This window comes from Sorghum bicolor, chromosome 1 (assembly GCF_000003195.3).
Source record: "Sorghum bicolor cultivar BTx623 chromosome 1, Sorghum_bicolor_NCBIv3, whole genome shotgun sequence".
Taxonomy (NCBI): domain Eukaryota; kingdom Viridiplantae; phylum Streptophyta; class Magnoliopsida; order Poales; family Poaceae; genus Sorghum; species Sorghum bicolor.
Window position 1 is genome coordinate 6,475,359 of NC_012870.2, and position 23,890 is coordinate 6,499,248.

At 44.7% G+C, this 23,890-nt stretch overlaps 3 protein-coding genes across 4 annotated transcripts; 1 reads left to right on the forward strand and 2 right to left on the reverse strand.

The window, feature by feature from the left end:
- On the reverse strand, positions 587 to 4,769 carry LOC8085917 (26S proteasome non-ATPase regulatory subunit 10). The gene is made up of 5 exons (XM_002466377.2): positions 4,494 to 4,769; positions 4,267 to 4,405; positions 2,253 to 2,377; positions 1,527 to 1,673; positions 587 to 1,085 (listed from the first exon to the last, which is right to left on the reverse strand). Exons 1-5 carry the CDS (start codon positions 4,680 to 4,682, stop codon positions 951 to 953), a joined length of 735 nt encoding a protein of 244 aa, XP_002466422.1. The 5' UTR covers positions 4,683 to 4,769; the 3' UTR covers positions 587 to 950.
- Positions 6,350 to 11,710, reverse strand: LOC8086214 (cyclic nucleotide-gated ion channel 2). The gene is made up of 7 exons (XM_002466378.2): positions 11,404 to 11,710; positions 10,613 to 11,276; positions 8,676 to 8,891; positions 8,000 to 8,325; positions 7,603 to 7,714; positions 7,282 to 7,518; positions 6,350 to 7,117 (listed from the first exon to the last, which is right to left on the reverse strand). The coding sequence occupies exons 1-7, from the start codon at positions 11,442 to 11,444 to the stop codon at positions 6,524 to 6,526; spliced, it is 2,190 nt and encodes a 729-aa protein (XP_002466423.1). The 5' UTR covers positions 11,445 to 11,710; the 3' UTR covers positions 6,350 to 6,523.
- Positions 15,838 to 22,373, forward strand: LOC110431626 (alpha-1,4 glucan phosphorylase L isozyme, chloroplastic/amyloplastic). 2 transcript variants are annotated; one of them, XM_021450809.1, is made up of 16 exons: positions 15,838 to 16,190; positions 17,023 to 17,255; positions 17,345 to 17,446; positions 17,696 to 17,872; positions 17,968 to 18,243; positions 18,517 to 18,788; positions 18,924 to 19,041; positions 19,128 to 19,589; positions 19,682 to 19,834; positions 19,952 to 20,080; positions 20,289 to 20,525; positions 20,747 to 20,823; positions 20,900 to 21,086; positions 21,202 to 21,402; positions 21,906 to 22,026; positions 22,109 to 22,373. In XM_021450809.1, exons 1-15 carry the CDS (start codon positions 15,974 to 15,976, stop codon positions 22,020 to 22,022), a joined length of 2,958 nt encoding a protein of 985 aa, XP_021306484.1. In that variant the 5' UTR covers positions 15,838 to 15,973; the 3' UTR covers positions 22,023 to 22,026; positions 22,109 to 22,373. The 2 variants fall into 2 exon arrangements, with proteins under 2 accessions (XP_021306484.1, XP_021306483.1); XM_021450808.1 differs by having other exon boundaries at positions 21,906 to 22,373.

Here is a 23,890-nt window from a genome sequence, read left to right on the forward strand (position 1 = left end):
GCATGAGAAGTGGCATGACCGGTGCAACACCGTCAAAACATGTAACCCCGCCATCAGCGGAAGGAACCGCAACCGCACTTTCGGGAATTCAGGGCGGGGGACTAGATGCTGCGCTGAGATCATGAGGCCTGACCGCCTGAGGCCGGCGACCCATAAGTAGCTGGTCCGTTCGGGCACGCGTCAATGAAGCCTAATTATGCGGCATCAACAAAAGCACGCTGCACGCTTCGTTGTTTTGCGATGCTGCATCTTCGGTCACCACGGCACGGATAGTGCAACCTGAATCACAGCCTCGTCCTATGATTCAGTTGCACCCAGCGCCAATCTTTTTCAGCTTGAACCTCAGCTGAGAACCGAGCCAACTCTGAACGCATTTTGTTGAGAAATTGAGCAGGTTCAGCGAGCACTCCAGAAAACTTCAGAAACGTATTTTGTTGACAAATGATGACACTGTTTAGCAAGCCAGTCCGGTGATTTATTTGCAGTCCGCACCAATCCTTTTAGCTGAGTACCGAGCCAGCCATGAGCGACGCCGCACACCAAATTAAGCAATGTGCAGCGAGCAGCCGAGAGCACTGCAGAAAACTTCCGGAACGCATTTTGTTGACAGATGATACTGTTTAACAAGATCTGAAGATTAGCTTAAAGCTAACAAGGCAAGGAAATTTGTTGCTAGTTGCCACTCAAGGACTGTCCTATCATCGAGCACACCGGGAGGAACTAAAGGTCATCACACACAAGGCTGATGACATGTTAGTCTCAAGGTTAAAGAAATCCGAAAGGAAAATATAGTCAAATTTTTTCCAAAAGAAAATATAGAGTCAAAATTCTAGCAGGGTCAATCTGATTCTGTAGAGCCCCCCTTTGTTTACACCAGAACAAGCTTAACACTTCGGCTCAGGACAGTTCCTCCTATCACACTTTCCATTATCTTTGAGCAGAGCACCAAATCAACCTTCAAGCATTGCTTTGGCTGCATCGATCAGTGCAGGTCTGAAGCTGTTCGATGCTCGGCCAAGGACAGTGTAGCCTTCCTTGTCCTCAACATCAACATCAGCGCCATGTCTAATTAGCAGAAGAGCAACCTGGAATACAATTGTAGGAACAAAAATTAATAAAAATATGTATAGGCAATCTTTATAGAGCGACCTTGAAAGTTGAAATAAGTCAAGTCTACACTCAATCAAACTTTCTTTTTTTTGCGAACGACTCAATCAAACTTTCAAGTAAAAAAAAAAAACACTCCTTGATATTCAGAAGGCAGTGGCCCACCAATAAACTAATTGGTCTATCCAGGTAAAAACATGTTGAAAAGGCTATAATCATCATAATAAAGTGTCAACAGCAACATAGATGGGCATTCAAGATGCATTTTGGAACACAGCAAATCATTAAATAAGCAGAAACACAAGAAAGGTAATGTTACTAGTTACTTCACAGTTGCACACGAGCAAGACATGAAAATTACCATCTCTGCATGCATATCAACAAATTTGATTTGATGCAATGGAGCCAGAAAAACATACCCCTTTGTTCTCACATATAACAGCATGCATAAGAGGTGTTTGTCCTGTCTTGTCAACAGCATCAACTTCCGCGCCTTCCTCGATGAGGAATTCACACAGCTCTGCATTTCCTGTGCTTGCAGCTCTATGCAAAGGTGTGCAGCCAAACTGAAAAAGAAGCAGTTGAAGATCCACGTGTTTAGCAAATCAGTTTGGCTGCCTACTGCAATTTGTTTGATGATGTACAATGTAGAGGCATATGTGATAGCATAACAATGATAAACATATTTCTAGGGGGGGATCTAGCACATCTCTCTGTGTCACAAAAACTGTATTTGACCATATAAATTTACCCGGTTTGTTGTTTCTTGTTCAAACTGATATAGAGGACAAACGAACTATGCTAGACCAAATGCTTCACAAGAAAAATTAGATATTCTGAAACATTATATTTTAGAGTCATGGTTTTGAGATTTCAACAGCCTTGTCTGTTGCATTGCCTCAGGATAGAAAAAGCTTCAGCATTTACAGACCAATATTATAACCCATCTCTAGCAAAGTTTCAGTGTCACCAAAAAGACCCACTTAGAAGAGCACCAAAAACTCATAGATATCTGACTGCCCAGGAGCTGGGGCATTAAATCTACATTCAGTCATTACATGAAGCTCCATATATTTACTCTTTTATTGGATTTGAGTTTTACCAGCAAAGAAGGCCTTATTTTAGATTGTTGAAAGTATACAAACCTTGTCTTTCTTGTTGACATTAGCACCATTGGCTATTAATTTTTCAGCTATGTTAAGCCTCCCTTTACTCGCAGCATAATGAAGAGCAGTTCGGCCACCATCAGTGACCAGGTTAACATCAGCACCTGGTATTACAAATTTATGATTCAACTAGTTGGGGAGAAAACAAAAGATTTATATAGACAAAACTACTGATTTTTCCCCTAAAAATAAATCCAACAGGGAAGATGGAACACAAACTCACTTGAATAGCAGCAAAGAGAATAAAGTGGCATAATGCTTAGAATTATAACTAGCAGATACTACTAGAGCGTATAGAAGCTAAAATACTTCACAGTTGTTTTTTTCAAAAAGATAAGTTTGTGATGAAATGGAATTATTGACCTCCAGTATGCTAGAATGGACCGGTACTGGCACATTCCATTCCAAGACGACAAGTAATAAATAGGAATTCATCAGAAAGCCTATTCAGGACCTATTTGGCAACTTAGTAATCTTTTGCAAATGAAACTTTATGTGCTTGTAATTCCTTGTGCACTAGGAAACTCTTGTATCCGCTTTCCGCTTGTAATCTGCTGCTTGGGTCGACAGGCTCGCCAGCATCACTGTCGTCGTTGCTTGACCATGATTGCTCGCCCCAACCAAATCGAATCGAAGTTTTGATGTGCCCGCCGTACTGATCCGCCGAAATGTCTCATCACCCCTGATGCAAACTACAAGCTCCGCCACGGCCATGCCATCCCCTGCAGCCTTGTTGCCCTTTGCATGGCTCGATGTCAATCCAGACTGGTAATTAAAGCACCAAGCAGCACAGGTCGAGACCAAAATTGCATCTGTGCTAGGAATTGAGGGATGGGAATCAGGATTTAGTAGAGGGAAGAGGAGGAGAATGGAGGGTGGAGGGAGGCAGAGCTCGCCGTGGAGAGACCTGAAGCGTCACGGTGCACGGATAACAACGACTCAAGGAGCGGAGGATGAGCCCGACATCCGTCATATTTTTAGTGTGGGCTAAGGAGACAATTATTTTTATCCGGGTGTAAGGGCCAATTACCGGTGTGAGCCTTTTTATTTTACAGTGCATCCAAACAAGCTTTTCAAGATTGATCTGGAAAATTTGTGGGCTCGGATTTTACACCGGTTTTCAGATATAAAACCAGTCATCCAAACATGACCACAGGGAGAAAAAAATCAGCAATCCTCTAGAAAGTAGCCCTGTAACCCTGCTCAGAATAGGAGCCTACACAAGGATGTGGGAAAATAGCAGCAATATGCTGATATGGCAATACACCCAAGAAGTACCACGTCTCAAATAGTCAGATGATTGACGCCAAAGTACTAACATCCATTTGAATGTCACATGCCTATAGCAGCTATGTGCCCATTAATGTGTTAAGCACCATGCTCCCATATCAATAAATACCTAACCATCTGTCTGCTGCTGTATGAGTAAATCATATCATTCTTAAAAGAAAAAACCGAGAGATACCATGCTCTCTCATAGCCATGGATGTCAGCTGTTATTTTGCTTGTCCAGGATGCACAAACTAGGGCAACGAAAACAGGGAAGTTCTGCATATAAAAACCAATAGGAATTTGGCAACCAGAGACAATATCCATGATAATTTTAGCCATGAGAAATAAGGTACCATTAGCAAATATCGATTTGAAATGTAACAGCCTACAGCAATCACGTGCCCATTAAACACTGTGTTACCACATCAAATTATAAATCGCAATTGCATCAATAAATCAGCCAAATTATCCAAATAACAAAATAAGTAACATATACTGTGCTTTGCAAGTTTGCATTGCCGTATGAGACAGATATGATGCTCAAATTAGCACTAATTACTGCAATTTTCAGAAACTGAACGTAGAAACAATGTTATCAGCAAACATCAATACATCAACCCCGTCATGTACTACCAGTTTTGCGCCAACTAATCTTAGAAATCCTTAGCAGAAATAGTACAGTTCGCCGCCCACACGTATCGGGCTAGTATCGTACTCGTACCTCGCTCAAGCAGGATGTCGATGATTTGGGAGTTGCCAGAGCTCGCCGCAGAGTGGATCGGCGCCCACCCCTCTTCATCCTTCGCGTTCAGCACGTTCGCCGCGGCGTCACCACCGCACTGCGCAAGCGCGAGCACCACCTAAAACCCAGGGAAACACCGCAGAGCCGTTAAAAACCCTAAACCCAGTCTTCACCCCTAGTAGAGACTAGAAGACCCCTTTGCGTGCCTGGGGATGGCCGGCAGCGGCGGCGACGTGGAGGAGGGAGCGGCCATCCTCGTTGCGCAGGGAGAGGTCTGCGGGGGCGAGGGAGGCGAAGGCGGCGGCGTCGCCGGATTCCGCGGCACGGAAGAGCTCCTTCTCCGATGGCCGCCTCTCCCCGCCCCCGGCTCTATCGACGTCCATCGCCGCGGCCATCAGCGGGTGCTTCGTGCGGGTTCGCGAGAGGGAGGAGGGACCGGAGGCAAAGCGAACCAGCGAAGGCAAGACAAGAGCAAGACTCTTCGAGTAAGCGGCCCCCTCTTCCAAGAAAGAAGACGACCTTGGGTTGGGCTTCGCGGTTCCTTGCTGTAAATGGGCCGTTATATGGAGTCCGGATTCTGACGAAGCTCGCCTACCAGATTGAGCCGCGCAGCCCCGCTTCGTGGTTGAGCTGGGCCAATCCTCCGTCCGTGGTGTGAAGTTGGCCCGGTCTACGACTCCTGAGAGCTTCGCGGTTGAACTTGAACGAAGCTCGCGCGTCTTGCTCACGCTTTGGTTGGATTATTAATGGATTATTAGGGTCACGAGCGCGTTTCTCGATTCGGAGAGGATGAACAGGCGGCTTCTGAACCTGACCGTGTCATCAGAGCACTCATAATGCAGACTCTATCATAAAGTCTAAAATTATTTATTACCTCGAATAATATGAACTTAGAGTTTAAATAAGACTTGGAGTCTTATTTTTTCTACCTCTTTCTTCAATAAATATGCTGCCACATCAGCAAAATACCATAAATAACATGTAATTAATTGTCTTGGACTATGTGATAGAGTATTACATTAGGGCACTCACAATGCAGAAACTAAGAATAGTTTCTATAACCTAGGAGACAGTGTCAAGAAACTATTCTCCACGATGCAACTTTTTTTATCTTTGAGTCTAGATAAAAATCTAGACAAATATTCACTGGATTCTCCGCTCCATCCGCTCGTGCACCACGGATGCAGGTGCTGGAGATCAACCATCCGCATCACCAACTCACCATCCGATGGAACTATTCACATCCTCTTGTTCATTCAAAGAAATTGGCACTCGTTCGTCCATAGTGAACAAATGCACCAGCCTGATCAGGAAGAACGCTGGCCCGTGGAGCACCAACCGCTATGCTATGCGCCGCCACGGAAGAGCGTCTTCGCTGCTGCCGCTCCCACCATCCGGTTGGCTTCACACGATCGTTTCCGGGCGACGACGGCCAACGACGAAGGTGCGGTTGGCAGGTGCCAACAGCAATACGGCCCATCGATGAACCATACCTCCCCTTGCAGCTTGCTGGCCTGCGTGCAAAGAAGAAGCACCGGATGGGCGGGGCTGAGCGCGCGCAGAGCTTACATGGAGGCGGTGGCGGCGATGGGAAGAGGAGGGGCACAGGGCGTAGGGGATCTGAAGGGGATCGACAGAAACTAGCGAAGAGTTCCCAACGCGGTCGATGTTAGTTTCTTCGGCTTCGATGCGCGAGTAGACGTCGTTTCTTGTTTAGACGTCGTTTCTTGTTTTTTACTCTCTCATCAATAAATATAGCGTTACATCAGCAAAATTCAATAAATACAAGGATAGTAAATAGACATAGAAACCATGATAGAGTCTGCATTCGGAGTACCCTTATGAGTGCCCTCAACAGCTGCAGCTAAGGCCGCAATGGTTGAGCTACCCGTTCGCTTATCTTATAAGCCGTATTTTTTCTGTCAGCGAACAATATTTTTCTCTTATAATATTTCAGCGAATAGTATTTTTACCAGCAAAACATGCAAGACTCGACGGTTCAGAAGCAGCAATCCAGACGAACGCGGCAGAAGCATTGATTCTTTCTTGAGGAAAACGACAATTGAATCTGACTAAGAAATTATTTCTCCATTATTATTGATCTTCTTTAAATGATGACAATTCGGAGCCACTAATTCACTTACAAAGAAGATGACAACCATATATTACAGTGTACTACAATGTACAGTCACCATGACGCGACCAGCGGACAGCTAGGATGGTCCCTCCCTAATGCTCACTCTAGGTGGTCATGCGGCCGGAGCGACATGAACATGGCCGCGTAGTGTCTGAGCCGCCGGTCCCCGTCGTCGGGCCCGCCCGCCAACGGCGGGGCAGCCATCGCCGCCAGGTCCGTCGCCGACGTCCGGGCCCTGTACCTGCGCCACGCGAGCTGGATGTTTACGGCGGCCCACGTCCGCCAGTTGGACGAGTAGTAGCGCGCCGTGCGCTTGAGCTTCTCGTTGGCGAACTTGTACCGGAAGTGCTCGGTGATGAACCGAAGGTCCGGCGCGTCGAGGCAGAACGCCTGCGCCGCCTCCACGCACTCGAACGTGGCCGACGACGCCGGGAGCCGGTCCACGAAGGGGCGGCGGAGGCACCACGACAGCAGCTCGTCGCCCAGGAAGTTGCCCGCGCCCAGCATGCACGTCGCCACCACGCCCTTGGTCAGCGGCTGCGTGCTCCGGAGCTTGCCCTGCAGGATGAACACCATGCGCTGCACGGGGTCGCCCTCCCGGATCACCTTCTCCCCGCTGGAGAACACCAGAGGCCGCAGCCGGTCGCAGATGTTGTCCAGGATCAGGTCGTCCATGCCATGGAACAGCGGAACCTGGCAAGGGGAAATTTTGTAACAATCTCATATCACATGCATGATTCATGTAAGAAGAACTGCACATTTTTTATAAAAAAACAAACTGAAAAACATCACAACAACTTGAACTTCAGTTACTTCACTGACTAAAGAAAGGCTTTTCTGAGAGACAGAGACTGTACCTGCTTAACCAGCTCGAGGCAGAGGTAGCGCTTGATGTCCCGCCTGAGTCCTTCAGGCAGGTCCTTGATCATCTCCATCTCCTCGTCTCCGGTGACGGCGGCCCAGCGTTCGCGCTCGTATTTGCGGACCCTTTGCCTCAGTCGGGACGGCAGCTGCCTCCGTCTCATCCACCATTCCATGTCCCGGAACCGCAGCTGCATCTTCCGCTTCCTTGCCAGGACAGCGTGCAGAAACACCTGCAGATTCAGTAAGTTGTAGTTAGTGAAGCGTTGTTATACAATACAATCACACAGAAGGACCAAAAATGACACCCGTTGTACCTGTATGTTTCCGATCAGCAATGTGAAGAGCATCAGACCACTGAGGACATTGATTATGCTGAATATCACCTCAATACCATTGCTTGTTGGGGCAAGATCGTTACCAAAAGTACTGCCAAACAATTCAAGGAATTGTACAAGTTTACTAATATGCAGTTGTTGAACACAATATGAAACATCATTAAAAAAAGTAGTATGTAAAGAAATACATGCATGTAACAAGACTAGAATTTTTTTTAGTGGAACTGGGGTATCAGTTTGATGTCAAAAAAAGAAGATAAACAGTATAAGAAAGAAAGAATATTCTGAACATATAGCAGATTATTAAGACAATAGTTTCCTAGAGAGCAGACACTGTGTTGCACACAAATTAAACTAAATCTCTAAAAGTGGTTACCTGAGTGTCATGAGGCCCCAAAATATAGGATAGAGTATTTTGACAGCAAGTGAATTACTCGATATAACAGGAAGAGCCCCCAAATAGATTCCATAAGCAAAGGATCCTTTTCCACTTAAACAAGTAGAAACGTTTCGTTGACTAAATGAGGTCATGTTCGTATCACATGCAAATCCGTTAACATTCGATGACCAAGGAGGGTGAAAACATATCTCCTTGGAACAAGCTAGCGATATTAGATCACAACTGTTGTTTCTCTTGCATTCTTCCTGGAGGCAGGAAGCAATGCGCTGGATTGCAAGAACATACCAGCACCCACCTGCAATCTGGAAATGGCAGAACATTGATGAACAATTTACCCATATTATTCAGTATGCATTGGTCTTAAGTCTAATACCAATTTTATATGTTGAAGGCCGAACCAGAAATTGCAGCCAAGAATTCTTATATAGGCATTTTTTTTTGAAATTTTAAATCATTGCACATGTTTATTGGTGGACATTAGACAACCCCCACCTTCTCTTTTGAAATTTCAGAACATTGACAATACTAAGTCATCAACAATCAGAAATCAATGATTACTACTCTCAATGCAATCTATGATACTATGAGAGCGACTCTGGGATTCCATGTCCACACTATTTAATCAATAAGTAATGAGGAAGGGAATACTCACATGAGAAGCAATGAAATAGGCAAATAGATTTAAACCAAATCCCCACCATATTGATCCAAAGATGTAACCCGTCACCTTCTGCATTTTCCTCATGATGTGTATACAATGGTAGACCTTGGGGAGAAATTGAAATATGAACATGAGCAGCAGTATTGTCATGATAAGCTTAACTTGCTCTTCCCTAATTAACTTTGGTATAACCAGCCAGAAGATGACCTGCAGAATTGATGGACCGCCCGCCTTGTTCAGAAAACAAAGGCTATAAAGTAAAGCAAAGCAAAACTATATGTTTCTTTGCAAACCCTGACATAAAGGAAATCTCGAGAACATACAAAAACATAAAGACAACTATTATATTCATCTTCGAGGCCCTTCATGCAGATGATTGGCATGTCTGAAATTAAAGTCCTCAATACAGTTCCTGTTTTTTTTTTCTCTCATAAAGGTGTTGTTCAATTGGTGCCTGCCATTTTTTTTTTATAGATACTACTATCAAATTTTTTTATAACATTGAGATGCCTCCCTTCTTTCTCTTTGAAGATAAATAAATAGGGACAGTGGCAGCACATGAATAAGCTGGGCCCACAGCCAAAATACAGTTAATCCCCTTCACAAAATTTCAAGTTTACATATGTTGATTGTGTACTGCTTGTGTTAATTGACTTAAAACCAATAAGCTTCGCACCACAGGTTTTGAATCCTGGATCCGCCACTGCGTAGGCAAAGCATCGAAAAAATTGTAGAGAAAGGAACTGGGGTGGCTAGAAACCCTTGTATGACAAAAGGAACATGTGGGAATGTCTGAGATCTAAACAACTAGATCTGTCGGCTGTTGATCAATCAGTTAGGCCCTTTAGAACAATAATAACTTGAATTGTTTTTGCAAGGATAAACAATATCAATAACCCATTCATTGATTTGAAAAGGATATAATTAATAATTTCTATCATTGACCAACCGGTCCAAATAAGCACTGTCCACACACACACCTTGCAGCCATGCCCCACGTAAAATTGACAGGCACAATCATGCGAAACAAAAACGAATTTGCATTCTTATATTATGCGACAAAAACTAGCTGTCACTTGAAGAAATTACAAGACCATCTGAACGACAAAGACTACTAAATAGTTAGGAAAAAGAATCCAATGGCATGAACAGAAATCAGACAAGTGTGCCTAGAACAAAAGCCACATAAGAGTCCAGTCTTAACTCTCGAGCAGTGTCAGCTATGAAATAGTATTATGCTGCGGGACAAACAGTGAGCATAATAGGCTGCCCTACCATGAGGCATGAGCAAATCGTTTTCTATCCAGTTTTCTACCATCAATGCTGGTTATCTCATTGTAACTATGGTCATTTTCAAATCTAGTCCTGCCATGATGCTGTTTCTTTTTTCACTTGGCATGATTGCATCCAAGGTCATATTCAAATACTACCGCCGCCATCATTGCGTTACGCCATTATCGATCTGTACTACTAGTTCCGTAAACCCATCAGACTCTTATCTCGTCTAACCACCAAACACTCCGACCTGAATTCTCCATCCCAGCAATCACTGCGGGTCATGATCTTTCAAGAAACTGCAGCCTCCCTGCCACCACACACATGCGCGCGCCAATGCCAGCATTGCACATTACCCAGCATCACTGTCCAGTGTGCAGCGGCCGAAACATGCACATTTCTACACATCAGCTCACTGTTGGACACTGTTGTACCTGTAACGTACTCCTGCCCTACACACTGCTGCAGAGTTCCGACAAGGACTGAAGGGCGTTGTGCGCTGTCTCAGAACGGGACAATAGGCATGTCCATAATTTTGGGGCGTTTGATCCATCTCACCCTCACCTACAGTGCTACAGCGTCTACAGGTGTATGCTTGGAACGTTTTTTCAGTGAGAAGAAACTGGTAGACTGGGTTCGGGGGGCAGGCTGACCTGCGGGATGGGGAGGATGACGAAGAGGTCGAAGGAGAGGCCCTTGACGGATCGGGCATAGTGCGCGGCGATGGCGCGGGCGTCCCAGACGAGCTTGCCGCAGCCGACGACGAGGGACTCGCGGGAGACGTAGGCGAGGCGGAACTGCAGGAGCACGTGCGCGAGGTGCGCGACGTCGGCGCAGGTCCGGAGCGCGGTGACCGCGGCGGCGAGCCCCGCGTCCATGTAGAGGCAGGGCTGCCCCGCGCGGCCGATGGAGAGCGCGTAGAAGAAGAGCGGGTCCACCGCCAGCGCGGCGGCGCGGCCGAGCAGGATCCAGCGGTTCCAGCGCTGCACGCGCTTGCTCCGCGGGTCCAGCACGGGCCCGAACAGCCACCGCGCCGCGGCGCCCGCGTGCTGCGCCGCCGACGATGCCGGCTGGACCTGCTGCGCCTGGACCGGCACGAGCGAGGACCCCGCGTCGGCGTCCCAGTCCGGCAAGTGCACCTGGTCGCACGTCGTGGAGTGGAACGCCGGCACCCCGGGCTGCGTGCACGCGTAGCACTCCCCGGACGGACCCCCCGTCGACCGGCCGCTCAGTCCGCTGCCGCTGCCTCCCGCCTCCTCGTCCCGCGCCACGCCCGGACTCCCCCAGACTCCACCGTCGCACGCTCCCGCGAGAAGCCTTCGCCCAGGAAAAAAAAAACAAACAGACACAATTCAGGATCGCCACAGACAGGCACTCCAGAGACGAAACCATTGGCAGAAACTCGATTCCTTCAAGCGATGAAGTTGTGGAGGCGAGCATGAACCTCGCGGGGAGGGAGCGGCGGAGGAATGCGAACGGAGGCATCTCGTCCCGACCACGGCGGGGACCATGAAAGGGCGGCTCCGGCAGCTGCCCGCGCGCGCCGGCGCGGTGGAGGGAGCCAGAGACGCGCGGTCCAGTAGCTAGTGACTAGCGAGCGGCGGAGCGGGAGCTGCTAGCTAGCCTGCTGCTGGCGCTCGGCGTGGGATAAAGAGGAGAGTGGTGGAGGGTACAAGTGTGACGGGGCCCAAGGACGTGCCGACGTGGCGCGTACGTGCACCGTCCTTGTGCGATGCCGAGCGGCCGGCCGAGCCCCTCGGACCTCCCGTCCTCGCCTCGGGACGCCTACACCTACCGGATTGACGGGAGCAATTGTTCGTAGTGGGGACACCCGGTTCATGGCACAGGTGACTGGTGAGCCGAGCACATCACCGAATAATCATTGATCGCGCTAGGGGTTCGATGATGATGATGATCCGATTTTGTACCCGATGCCGATATATGTGTGCCATTTTCCCGGTTTAAGTAATGGGCTAACCGGCTAAGCTTCTCCGTCAACAACGAATGGCTGTCTCACCTCTCGTTAACACATACTACCATGTATGTATGGCATTGTTTAGTTCCAAAATATTTTGCAAAATCGACACTGTAGCTTTTTCGTTTGTATTTGATAAATATTGTTCAATTATGGACTAACTAGGCTTAAAAGATTCGTCTCGTCAATTTCGACCAAACTGTGTAATTAGTTTTTATTTTTGTCTATATTTAATACTTTATGCATGTGTCTAAAGATTCGATGTGACGAGGAATCTGAAAATTTTTGTAAATTTTTTTAAAGTAAACAAGGCCTATACCTAACACGAATCATGAGATGGCCTAGTAGTGATAGATAGATGGACCGTGATAGATAGTAGCCATAGGCCCCCATAGGCCATAGCTAAGCAGCACGTCGATTTACGGGAAACGAACATTCTGTGGTGGCACCAGGCACCAGATGGCTACAAACAGGGACGTGATTCCGCAACTACGCGGGGCACCCGCGTTTTACTTTTCTTGCTCTTGTGCGGCGGAGGGAGTGGGCTTGTGGCAAGGCTCCGGCTCCGTACGACGGTGACGCCGCGCCGCGACGACCAAGTACTAGGCCTGCAAGTACCAATGCATTTCTTTTTTTTTATTTTGGTCTTATATGCGGCGGGATGAGGCGGCGAGCGTGACTGACCCGGCGGTGACGGCGCTGGTGGCGCGGTGCTCTGCGGCTGGACGTGAGCCCGCGGTGCATGGGCTGGGTTCATGTGAGCGAGGTGGGATACTCTCGTACAGGTGCTGAGGTGCATGTGGGCCTGGAGCCTGGGCTACGAATTCGCATGCTTGGTCCATAGCCTGGGCCGGTGCCCGGTGGGGCCTAGCTCGGGAGCTTGCCTGGGCCTGAAATGGTTGTCGTCTATGAAGCTGCTATTATCTTTTTTTAATACTCCATCCATTCAAAAAAAAATACAATTCCAGTACAGAAATCTTAAGGTTGACCAGCTTTCAGCTTAAAAATTATAATATTTATGATATCAAATAAATGCTATTATATTAATTACAAAATGTATTCTCATAATAAACTGATGGAGCCACTGATGTAAATATTATTTACTAGAAACTTAGTTAAATGTGAACCACTTTAACTATCACGCGACTTATAATTGCATTCTTTTGAGACGGAGAGAGTATAGTCCTTCTATTTATGTTTGCTCGGGAGCAGTGCACTGCAGCTTTACATTTTTACTCTTGCCCTGCCGCCTGCCTTTTTAAACACAGAATACAAAAGGTTGCTAAGTTGCTAACAGTCACCATAGAAAGGCCATAGTCACTGTAATGATTGTTATGATTGTCTTAGAGCAACTCTAATAATAACCCTCAAGACAAACCCTTACATTTCGTTTGAGGGTTCCCCACTTTGAGGCCCTGTTTTCTAGGCTACACTTCAGTAGTGACCCTCAAATAAGTGGACCGAGGGAAAAGACCACTGGTCGCTAAAGGAGTTGAGATCACGAGTGTCATGGTGGGGAGTCTCGATCGCTTCCCTTTTACCTCCCTATGCCAAACACACTCAACTGCAAAGAAACCAAACAACAGAATCATGCTAGACATAGACAATAGATCGGGTGTCCGTGCACTAGGAAACATTGTCTTTATAGGATGGAGGACGACGTGACTTCCGACAATGAAGACTCGGGTGGCTAGTTTGAGTTCCCTTTCCTGAGCCGGGAGGTGGCGGGGGGAGGGGCGCTGACATCGTCATTGTGGTGGCCGACAAGCTCTTTGCGAGCGGCCGCATCTGAGTGTTCTACTCGGTGTTTGGTTGAGTGATGGACGGGGTGTGTGGGATATAACTCGGGATACCTCAAGGTGAGACATGGGTCGCACCATCGGAGGTGGTCTAGCCCACAAGATCAAGATGTATGATGCATGACACCGATCGGTGTGCACCGTAACGCTTCTAGAAGATATGATTTACTTGGACTCTTATAGATATTGTAATCCAAATAGGATACCTACCATATAACTAACTAGAATATTTTTCTTGTAACTCAATCCCTCCAAAGTATATAAGAAGAGGTACGGGTCCTCTAGTCGGCATCCATCCATAGATCTTGATACCTTAATACATCCATCGACACATAGGACATAGGATTTTACGTTACATTGATGGCCTGAAACCGTCTAAATATTGTGTCTCAGTGCTTGTATTGCCATCTGATTCCTGATCACGCGCACCTCTGCCAAACAATCTACCATCGTGGGCATACCCCTCGGTGGACTGCTGACGAGATATTGTCGACACGAGGCCTAGCGTCAATGCTAAGGGCAGTTATAGGGCAGTTATGTGGGCCTGAACGACATGTCCCTGGATAGCTAATGCCTCAGAACGCTCGGGTCATCGCCTGCATCCTCGCCCTCGAGGCCATTGCAGAGGAGAGGATTTGCATGTGGAGTGGTCGGTGAATAGGAGCTATGACTCAAACATGTCAGCAGAGAAGCCACACCATGCATGCCATATCCCTACTTGAGCCTCCATAACTGGATGTGGGTATCTAGAAACATGTGCCCTGCCGAAGAAGATGAGATACACCTTCACAGAAGGTCTCTATCTCTAGCTACCACAAATCTATTTTATATATGTGCATCAACCTTCCTTATTTGCTTCATCTTTATGACTTACCTCCCTTTGCCATGAGGACATCACTAATCTCAGCACATGCCCCCGGCTCCATTGAGAGCTTATGGCCTAATTTGGAACCAAAGAGAGGTCAAACCATGGATGAAAAGTTGCTTTAGAGAACTAAATGGCTTATTCAAATAACGTTCTCACGAGTTACTCATGCAACAAAAAATATGAGATACTAACAGGATTTGACTTTCCAAACTAGCCTTTTGAGTCGATCACCACCCACCATCCCTCTCTAATTTGCTTCCACCACCATGCCCAATATAATTTGCTTCGTTTCTCACTCATTGGCCACTTATATCTCCCTTCTCAACTCCAATGACGCAACTATTATCGGTTCATCGGTTGTCAGTTGTCACACTCAACTTCCATAACTATTAACTTGTCCATAGTAATTCTATCACCGTATTTAGGTTACATAATTGGGGATCACTCTCCAAACACCCTCTCCTTCCAACAATATCGCTATTTGCCATTCTTGCCACCCTAGTGTTAAAGTTGTTCCAAGGCCGAAGGGTCTACAAAGACCCTTGTGACATCGACCCCACAACTCAAGTTTCATCAGAGAAGAACATGATGCATATAGATATAGATGAACATCGATTTAGTGGGTGGAGAATGTGTACAATCCAATGTACAAAATTCAACTGATAGTGGCCAAAAAATCCAACATCACCATGAACTGAATCGTGCGACGAGGTGGTCCTACTACTAAGTGTGCAGTGTCCGTCACTCAAATCGTTTCACCGTAGTCTCAAGGAATCGCTAGAGAACAGGCAAATTGCAACAAACTCAACAATGTTTGTCTTTTCATTTGGTCCGCAGTCCGCGTTACCATACAGCATGAAGTTCAGAAAACAGAATGACTACAAAAAGGCCAAAATACTCTCGAAAAAGGACTTCGAAGACGAAAACAACAAAAGCATATACAAACAAAATGATCTTGGAAACGCGGGAAATGAGCTTTATTAGGTGAAGAAGCTTTCACAAAAGACGGTGAGTCATTTACGGCCGTCGAAAAATGTGACAAGTAGCTTCAGAAAAGGAGGACGATTCTCAGCCGTTGAAATGCGGGAGAAGGATACAAACTGACCTGAACCACGCGGCCCATCGGGCGCTGACGTGGGCCCACCGACCAGTGCCACAGCACGTGCCCTGGCCACCGTCGCACGGAGCCACGGACACTTCAGACTTCACGCACTTTACAGCGGCGGTGGCACGGCAACGGAGAGGAGAGTATAGTGTGAGGATAGAGATATTTTAAGCGCCCCCCTCGATTTCCTCCGCCTCCCCGAACTAGTCATCACTCATCGCATCGCACGCATCGCGCAAACACAGACACTCCACTGCACGCGCAGCAATGGCGACGACCGCCTCGCCGCCGCTGCAGCTCGCCACCGCCTCCCGCCCGCACGCCTCCGCCTCTGGCGGTGGCGGCGTGGGCGGTGTTCTCCTCGCGGGCGGTTGCGGAGGTGGGGTCGTGCCGGGTCGGGGTCGAGGGCGGATGCAGCGGCGGGTCTCGGCGCGCAGCGTGGCGAGCGATCGGGACGTGCAGGGCCCCGTCTCGCCCGCGGAAGGTACGTGGGTGCGTCCCCCTGCTGGTCCCGGCGCCTTCGGTGGGGTTTGGATAGCAATGCGGTTCGTAGCGCTGTTGAATGATGCCATGCGGGCGTGTGATCCTTGTGCCGTGCGGTGCGTGCGCTGGTGGGCAGCGTGTTGTGGAACGCTCGTGAATTGCGGATGCGGCCATGCGGGTGGTTTAACTGGGACAGTGGCGGTGTTGTATGCGAGCATTGCCCATCTTAGTTTTTTTTAATACGTTTGCCGAATTTGCAAATAAACTCAAAATTATTTTTCTCAGAATTCAGTAAAACTGGGGCTGTTCTAACGGCCTTGCACAGAACAGTCCAACACCATGTGTATAATGCAAGTTCAAAGAATTGTTTCTGTGGTGAATTGAGAACTCTAATTTGTTTGTGGAATTGTGGAATATGATAAATTGGTAACTAGCAGAATTGTATCCATATATTTAGGCTATTAGGCTTCCTTTCTTCTGAAGGTATTTGAGACACTGATGTGGTTCTAGGACTAGTGAATCAGACCATAAGAAAAGGATCAACCAGTTGGTGCAGAATATTCTGTGATACTCTGTAGATATAACTAGCTGGTGTAGCTGCAAATAAAGCACGAGACACCTTGCCCTTAAATTTCAACTATACATATATTGCTGCAGGTAATAGAAATGTATGTGCCATAAACAGTATAAAAGAAATGTCTGTGCCATATGCAGGTGGCTGCGCAATGATTTTCATGCAATTATAACTGCTTCGATGGCCTTTAGTTGAGAATGTAAATTACATACCATGTAGGTAAAAATTTAAGATCCTAAAATTATGTCTTGCAATACAGGGCTTCCAAGTGTGCTAAACTCCATTGGCTCATCTGCCATTGCATCAAACATCAAGCACCACGCAGAGTTCACTCCCTTGTTCTCTCCAGAGCACTTTTCTCCCCTGAAGGCTTACCATGCAACTGCTAAAAGTGTCCTTGATGCGCTGCTGATAAACTGGAATGCGACATATGATTATTACAACAAAATGAATGTAAAACAAGCATATTACCTGTCCATGGAGTTTTTACAGGTGACACGACCTTCTTCTCAAACCTCACTATTCATATTTTGCTAATAGTGTCCTGATGTTAATTGGTAATTGTTGTTTTCTATGATTAGGGAAGGGCTCTCACAAATGCTATTGGCAATCTAGAGATAACTGGTGAATATGCAGAAGCATTAAAACAACTTGGACAAAACCTAGAGGATGTTGCTAGCCAGGTATGGTTTCTTTAAGAGAGTTGGTTTTTCGTACCAAAACTTTGCCACACGCTTTCATTATTCCAGATACCTAAGAAAAAAAACATTTTATAATCAATTCTCATTTTCTATTATTTAGTTTGTATTCTTCATGTAGCTTTCACCATGGGTTAATCTATGAAATTTCGGCTATAAAACTTTATGATGTCTAAACTACTCTGAAGTTAGAAATCCTAAGGTTTGGATGATGCTCTACTTGCTATGAAACAGGAACCAGATGCTGCCCTGGGCAATGGTGGTTTAGGCCGCCTGGCTTCTTGTTTTTTGGATTCTTTGGCAACATTAAATTATCCAGCATGGGGATATGGACTTCGCTATAAATATGGCCTCTTTAAGCAGATCATAACAAAGGATGGTCAGGAGGAGATTGCCGAGAACTGGCTTGAGGTACCAAGATGCCTTCTTATTTTGCTACTAGGCAACTATTAAAGATATGCCTATTACCTTCTTATGCCAATCGTGCCCCCATTTATATTTTGCAGATGGGGTATCCTTGGGAGGTTGTAAGAAATGATGTCTCTTATCCCGTAAAATTCTATGGTAAAGTGGTCGAAGGCACTGATGGTAGGAAGCACTGGATTGGAGGAGAAAATATCAAGGCCGTGGCACATGATGTCCCTATTCCTGGCTACAAAACTAGAACTACTAATAATCTGCGTCTTTGGTCAACAACTGTACCAGCACAAGATTTCGACTTGGCAGCTTTTAATTCTGGCGATCATACCAAGGCATATGAAGCTCATCTAAACGCTGAAAAGGTTTAAGACTGAATCTATTGGTATTGCTCATCTGCATAAATCCAAAACACTTGGCAAATATATGATTCCTGATTCCAATACTCGATAACCTATGTTTTCTGTCTTTATACTTGGGTTATTAGACTCGTCCTTGCATTTTTGGTAACTTTATATTTTATTTTTAGTTTATATAATTCATATGTTGTTCTAATATACACAGTTGTGACTTGATATTACTTACAGGGGTTATTATTCCTAATTTATGTCTGATTTACTGCTTTCTCACCATGCTAGATATGCCACATATTGTATCCTGGGGATGAATCACTAGAGGGGAAAGTTCTCCGCTTGAAGCAACAGTATACATTGTGTTCAGCCTCACTACAGGACATCATTGGTCGTTTTGAGAGTAGAGCTGGTGAGTCTCTCAACTGGGAGGACTTCCCCTCCAAAGTTGCAGTGCAGATGAATGACACTCATCCAACACTATGCATTCCCGAGTTAATGAGAATACTGATAGATGTTAAGGGATTAAGCTGGAGTGAGGCATGGAGTATTACAGAAAGGTATTTGCTGTGCCAAACATCTACATTGAAATTAAGATCATAATATAATTTATGCAATGTTCTTCCTGCTATAATTTACTTATTTTCTTTCCTCATTTGTCATACAATCCATGCTAATTTCCTAATCATTTCCAGAACCGTGGCATACACTAACCATACAGTGCTTCCTGAAGCTCTAGAGAAGTGGAGCTTGGACATAATGCAGAAACTTTTACCTCGACATGTTGAGATCATAGAAACAATTGATGAGGAGGTATTAGATGTGCAGAAAGTGCTTATGCAATTTACTTCTTGCTCTATGAGCTGACTTACACTTTTCTCTATCCTTGATTGAAACAGCTGATAAACGACATAGTCTCAAAGTATGGAACCACAGATACTGGACTTTTAAAAAAGAAGTTGAAAGAAATGAGGATTCTGGATAATGTTGACCTTCCAGCTTCTATTTCCCAACTGTTTGTTAAACCTAAAGACAAAAAGGAATCTCCTGCTAAGTCAAAGCAAAAGTTACTTGTTAAATCATTGGAGACTATTGCTGAGGATGAGGAGAAAACTGAGTTGGAAGAAGAGGAGGCAGAAGTTCTATCTGAGATAGAGGAGGAAAAACTTGAACCTGAAGAAGTAGAGGCAGAAGAAGAGGGTTCTGAGGATGAGTTAGATCCATTTGTAAAGTCTGATCCTAAGTTACCAAGAGTTGTCCGGATGGCAAACCTCTGTGTTGTTGGTGGGCATTCAGTAAATGGTGTAGCTGAAATTCACAGTGAAATTGTGAAACAGGATGTGTTCAACAGCTTTTATGAGGTATTAATACGAGAATCTGAATCTCAGGTCTCCATTTTTCTTATAATGATTTGGGAAAATGCGATTCATCATCTGCTCTGTTTCTTTGGCAGATGTGGCCAACTAAATTCCAGAATAAAACAAATGGAGTGACTCCCAGGCGTTGGATCCGGTTTTGTAATCCTGAATTAAGTGCATTAATTTCAAAGTGGATTGGTTCTGATGACTGGGTGCTTAATACAGACAAACTTGCAGAACTGAAGAAGGTATTTCCAGTCCGGTAGTCTATTTCTTCAATTTTTCACTAACTTACATTTTACTCTTTAGGTTTCCTTGATACCTATGCTTTATTTTTATAGTAACATCAGTTCATCCTGTAACAGTTTGCTGATAATGAAGATCTGCATTCAGAGTGGCGCGCTGCTAAAAGGGCTAACAAAATGAAGGTCGTTTCTCTTATAAGGGAGAAGACAGGATATATTGTCAGTCCAGATGCAATGTTTGATGTGCAGGTATATCTTGTAACAGAACATCACTACACCAGGGCAGCCATATGGACTGGCGGTAAAGTTCATGATGTGGTTGTAGGGGTTCGAGCCATTAGTTGAAGACTGAACTTACAATGAAAAAATAGCTAGTTTCTTATAGATTTGCTCATTCTTATCAGAAAACATATGCCATTTTTTGATTGACTTGGGATTTCTCACCTGGATCCCTTAGGTGAAAAGGATACATGAATATAAGCGGCAGCTGCTAAATATCCTTGGAATTGTCTACCGCTACAAGAAGATGAAAGAAATGAGTGCAGAAGAAAGAGCAAAGAGCTTTGTTCCAAGGGTATGCATATTCGGTGGGAAAGCATTTGCCACATATATACAGGCAAAAAGGATTGTTAAATTTATTACAGATGTCGCAGCTACTGTAAACCATGATTCAGACGTTGGGGATTTGTTGAAGGTAATTTTGTCTCTTCTTAATATCACTTGCCATATTTAATTTCCATCTTCTGGTAATGGCAATATGGCTTCAACTAATTATCTTGCTGATACCAAAAAGTAACACCTATTGGTATGTTCATGCTTGTAAAGCTCTTGAACTGTACACACTCCCTAAATCAGATAACCAATGATCATAGAATTGACTATTAAAACTTTTGAGGATTTTTGTTTGTTGTCCAGGTCGTATTTGTTCCAGACTATAATGTTAGTGTTGCCGAGGCGCTAATTCCTGCCAGTGAATTGTCACAGCATATCAGGTAATAATGTAGCTGCCACTGTTTTTTTTGTGTCAATAGGATATGTGCTTTTGTTAACCTCACATTATCTGTTCAGTACTGCTGGAATGGAAGCTAGTGGGACCAGTAACATGAAGTTTGCAATGAACGGTTGCATTCTTATTGGAACTTTAGATGGTGCAAATGTGGAAATCAGAGAGGAGGTTGGAGAGGAAAACTTTTTCCTTTTTGGTGCAGAGGCTCATGAAATTGCTGGTTTGCGGAAAGAGAGAGCTGAGGGAAAGGTACTTCACTTGTTGTACACTGTTGCCTTCTGTCAAGCTAGTAAAGATATCTCTGTCTACCTATAGTGTGCATCAATCAAATTGATAATCGTATCACTTTGTTCTCCAACTGTAGTTTGTGCCTGACCCAAGATTTGAGGAGGTTAAGGAATTTGTCCGCAGTGGTGTCTTTGGGACTTACAACTATGATGAGTTGATGGGTTCTTTGGAAGGAAATGAAGGTTATGGACGTGCAGATTATTTCCTTGTTGGCAAGGACTTCCCCAGTTACATTGAGTGCCAAGAAAAAGTTGATAAAGCGTACCGTGATCAGAAAGTAAGTTCTCTTCTTGCTGCTGTTTATTTTCTGTATTCCCTGCACATGATGGTTATGCAGACTTCTTATATTCTGAAGGCTCATACAGCTCATTGTATAATTATAGCGTGTCCTTGCTAAATCATAGGAGCACTCAAAGAACGCTGCTGCATGTTATGCTGTATTGCTAAGCCTGTACTGAGAGCAAGCTTTCACGAACTAGCTAGATCATTGCTCCATAATGTCTTTAGTATAGATCCCAAGAATAGTTCAAGGAAACAATTAGAAATGTAAATAATCTAATGATTTCTCATGCCAGTTACCGGTACCTTAATAAGGATTCTGATTTTTTTGTTCTGGACGATTAAAAAAACAGTGCTCTGCCAGGCCCTCCTTTCCTGCATACTTAGGATGTCTCCAATCATTTACATTTTGCTATGTCAAGTGCAGTAACTATGTTTTTATGTTGTTGCCCATCCGTGGATATTTGTTGTCATTTCTTTCTACTAATATATAACCTGCAGTTATGGACAAGGATGTCTATCCTCAACACAGCTGGTTCATCCAAGTTCAGCAGCGATAGGACGATTCATGAGTACGCCAAGGATATCTGGGATATCAGCCCTGTCATCCTTCCCTAGACAGGTGGATATCAGGTTCTTTCGCCTATATTTCTGTCAACCCTCAGGATCAAGGAACAATTGGTGACAACATGAATTTGCCTCAGCCCCTTAGCAGGAAGCGCTGGTCACCTCAGTTTTGTGTAGACAAAATCAGGCAAGATGAGGTAGGCATCGATAAATGCTGGTCACCGTCGACTATGCATGGTATATAATTCATCTGTTGTAATATTCGCAGCGCTGTTCATTACCTTGCCCGAATCTGGTTTTGTTGTGTGTATCCGCTAATAAATGCTGAGGCAGGATTGCAGGAACACCATCGATCATTTGGCTCGCTGGTGATCTGGTGACGTGCAGTGTTGTTTGTAATTAGTCCATTGCCTCCTGGAGCGTCCTGGGTTGGTCTTTCGTAACAAAAAGGGCGGGAAAGTACGGGGGGTGGCGCTAGTGCTTTTGTGACGTTACCAGATTCTCCACCATCTGTGGGGAAGGTGATTGGTGGGATCGTGTAGCGTGAATGCGTGATCTCTTCGTCGTGCTCGAGATCACGATCTCTAAGGTGAGAAGAAAGGGATATACGCGGGTGATTAGATAGGATCAAGGATAGAATTGACTTCACTTAAATAAGAATGCGTGGTATATTTAGAGTAGATAAGATGTGGGATAGGGGGGAGACACGAAAGCTATGGGTAGCCCGTTGCGCCGTTGTGGCTTTATATTTGGGCCACCGACCGATTTACCGAGGGCAAAGCTAGTGGCTGGTGTTTACTCCCCCCAAGTTGTACGTTTTTTCCCTTCTAAGGCCTTGTTTAGTTCACAAAAATTTTCAAGATTCATCGTCACATCGAATCTTTAGTCGCATACATGGAGTATTAAATATAGATAAAAATAAAAACTAATTGTACAGTTTATCTGTATTTTGTGCGATAAATCTTTTGAGCCTAGTTACTCCGTGATTCGACAATGTTTGTCGAATAAAAATGAAAGTGTTACGGTAGCCAAAAACGAAAATTTTTGCGAACTAAACCAGGCCTAAGAAATGTTGTAGTGAAGTTTTTGCCGGCTTGTTTTTAAAGTTATGTCACTGGTAGTCTGGTAGGATGCAAAGGGTACCCGTAAGCTAAGGGTCTTCATGGACCCTCTTTAGTTTATATAAATAAAACTATCTTAAATTTGTCAAGATGATAAAAAGATATCAATATTTATTTGGCGTGAGATAAACGTTGATAATTTTTTCTATAAATCTGATTAAATTTAAAATAATTTGAATTGGAACAAAGCTAATAATTATTCTAAAATTGACCATAATTAAAAAAATAATTGATCTGGTTGGTGGACGCTAATTTAAGATTTTGGCCAAAACAATTTGGTCAATGGTCATGTTAATTTAAATATTTCAAAACAGTTTTAGACTTTGGTCAATGGTCATGCTAATTTAAATGGACCATATTTCATAATTTGCGCAAGGATACTTACAGTTAAACTTAAAAGATGGTCGGTGGACCCTTAAAGAGTAGTTAAACTTAAAAGATGCTTGGTGGAGAGCATATCCAAGAGTACCCAATAATTCTTTCCAATCCATAATTTTTAGGAAGAATGAAAAAAATCCATCTCCAGCAAATTCTATACCCGCATTCTAATCTTTTGGCACTTAGAAAAAACCCCTTTTGTGTAAAGATACACGGACTCTAGGTCACACGTATCTTCTCCTGCGTAGATCAAAACACTCGTATCCTTGGGTTTAATCTAATGGCAGAAGGGCGAAGAAAGAATAAAGAGTAAAAAAAGAGTTTCTAATGCAAATATAAAAGAGAAAAAGAATATATAAAAGTGATTAGGATAATTTAGATATAGTATAAGATTCTTGATGTAAAATTGTCTTTTATATT

Bases quoted from the DNA above. Each gene is read 5' to 3' on its own strand.
- LOC8085917 (XM_002466377.2), bottom strand. From the start codon at position 4,682: ATGGCCGCGGCGATGGACGTCGATAGAGCCGGGGGCGGGGAGAGGCGG. The intron at 2,378-4,266 runs GTACGAGTACGA...TTGTAATACCAG, and splicing joins CGACATCCTGCTTGAGCGAG to GTGCTGATGTTAACCTGGTC. The intron at 1,674-2,252 runs GTTTGTATACTT...CTTCTTTTTCAG, and splicing joins ATGTCAACAAGAAAGACAAG to TTTGGCTGCACACCTTTGCA.
- LOC8086214 (XM_002466378.2), bottom strand. From the start codon at position 11,444: ATGCCTCCGTTCGCATTCCTCCGCCGCTCCCTCCCCGCGAG. The intron at 11,277-11,403 runs GTTCATGCTCGC...TCCTGGGCGAAG, and splicing joins CGCCGCTCCCTCCCCGCGAG to GCTTCTCGCGGGAGCGTGCG. The intron at 7,715-7,999 runs GTAACCACTTTT...ATTGTTTGGCAG, and splicing joins TGGGGCCTCATGACACTCAG to TACTTTTGGTAACGATCTTG.
- LOC110431626 (XM_021450808.1), top strand. From the start codon at position 15,974: ATGGCGACGACCGCCTCGCCGCCGCTGCAGCTCGCCACCGCCTCCCGC. The intron at 17,447-17,695 runs GTATGGTTTCTT...GCTATGAAACAG, and splicing joins TAGAGGATGTTGCTAGCCAG to GAACCAGATGCTGCCCTGGG. The intron at 20,526-20,746 runs GTAATTTTGTCT...TTTGTTGTCCAG, and splicing joins ACGTTGGGGATTTGTTGAAG to GTCGTATTTGTTCCAGACTA.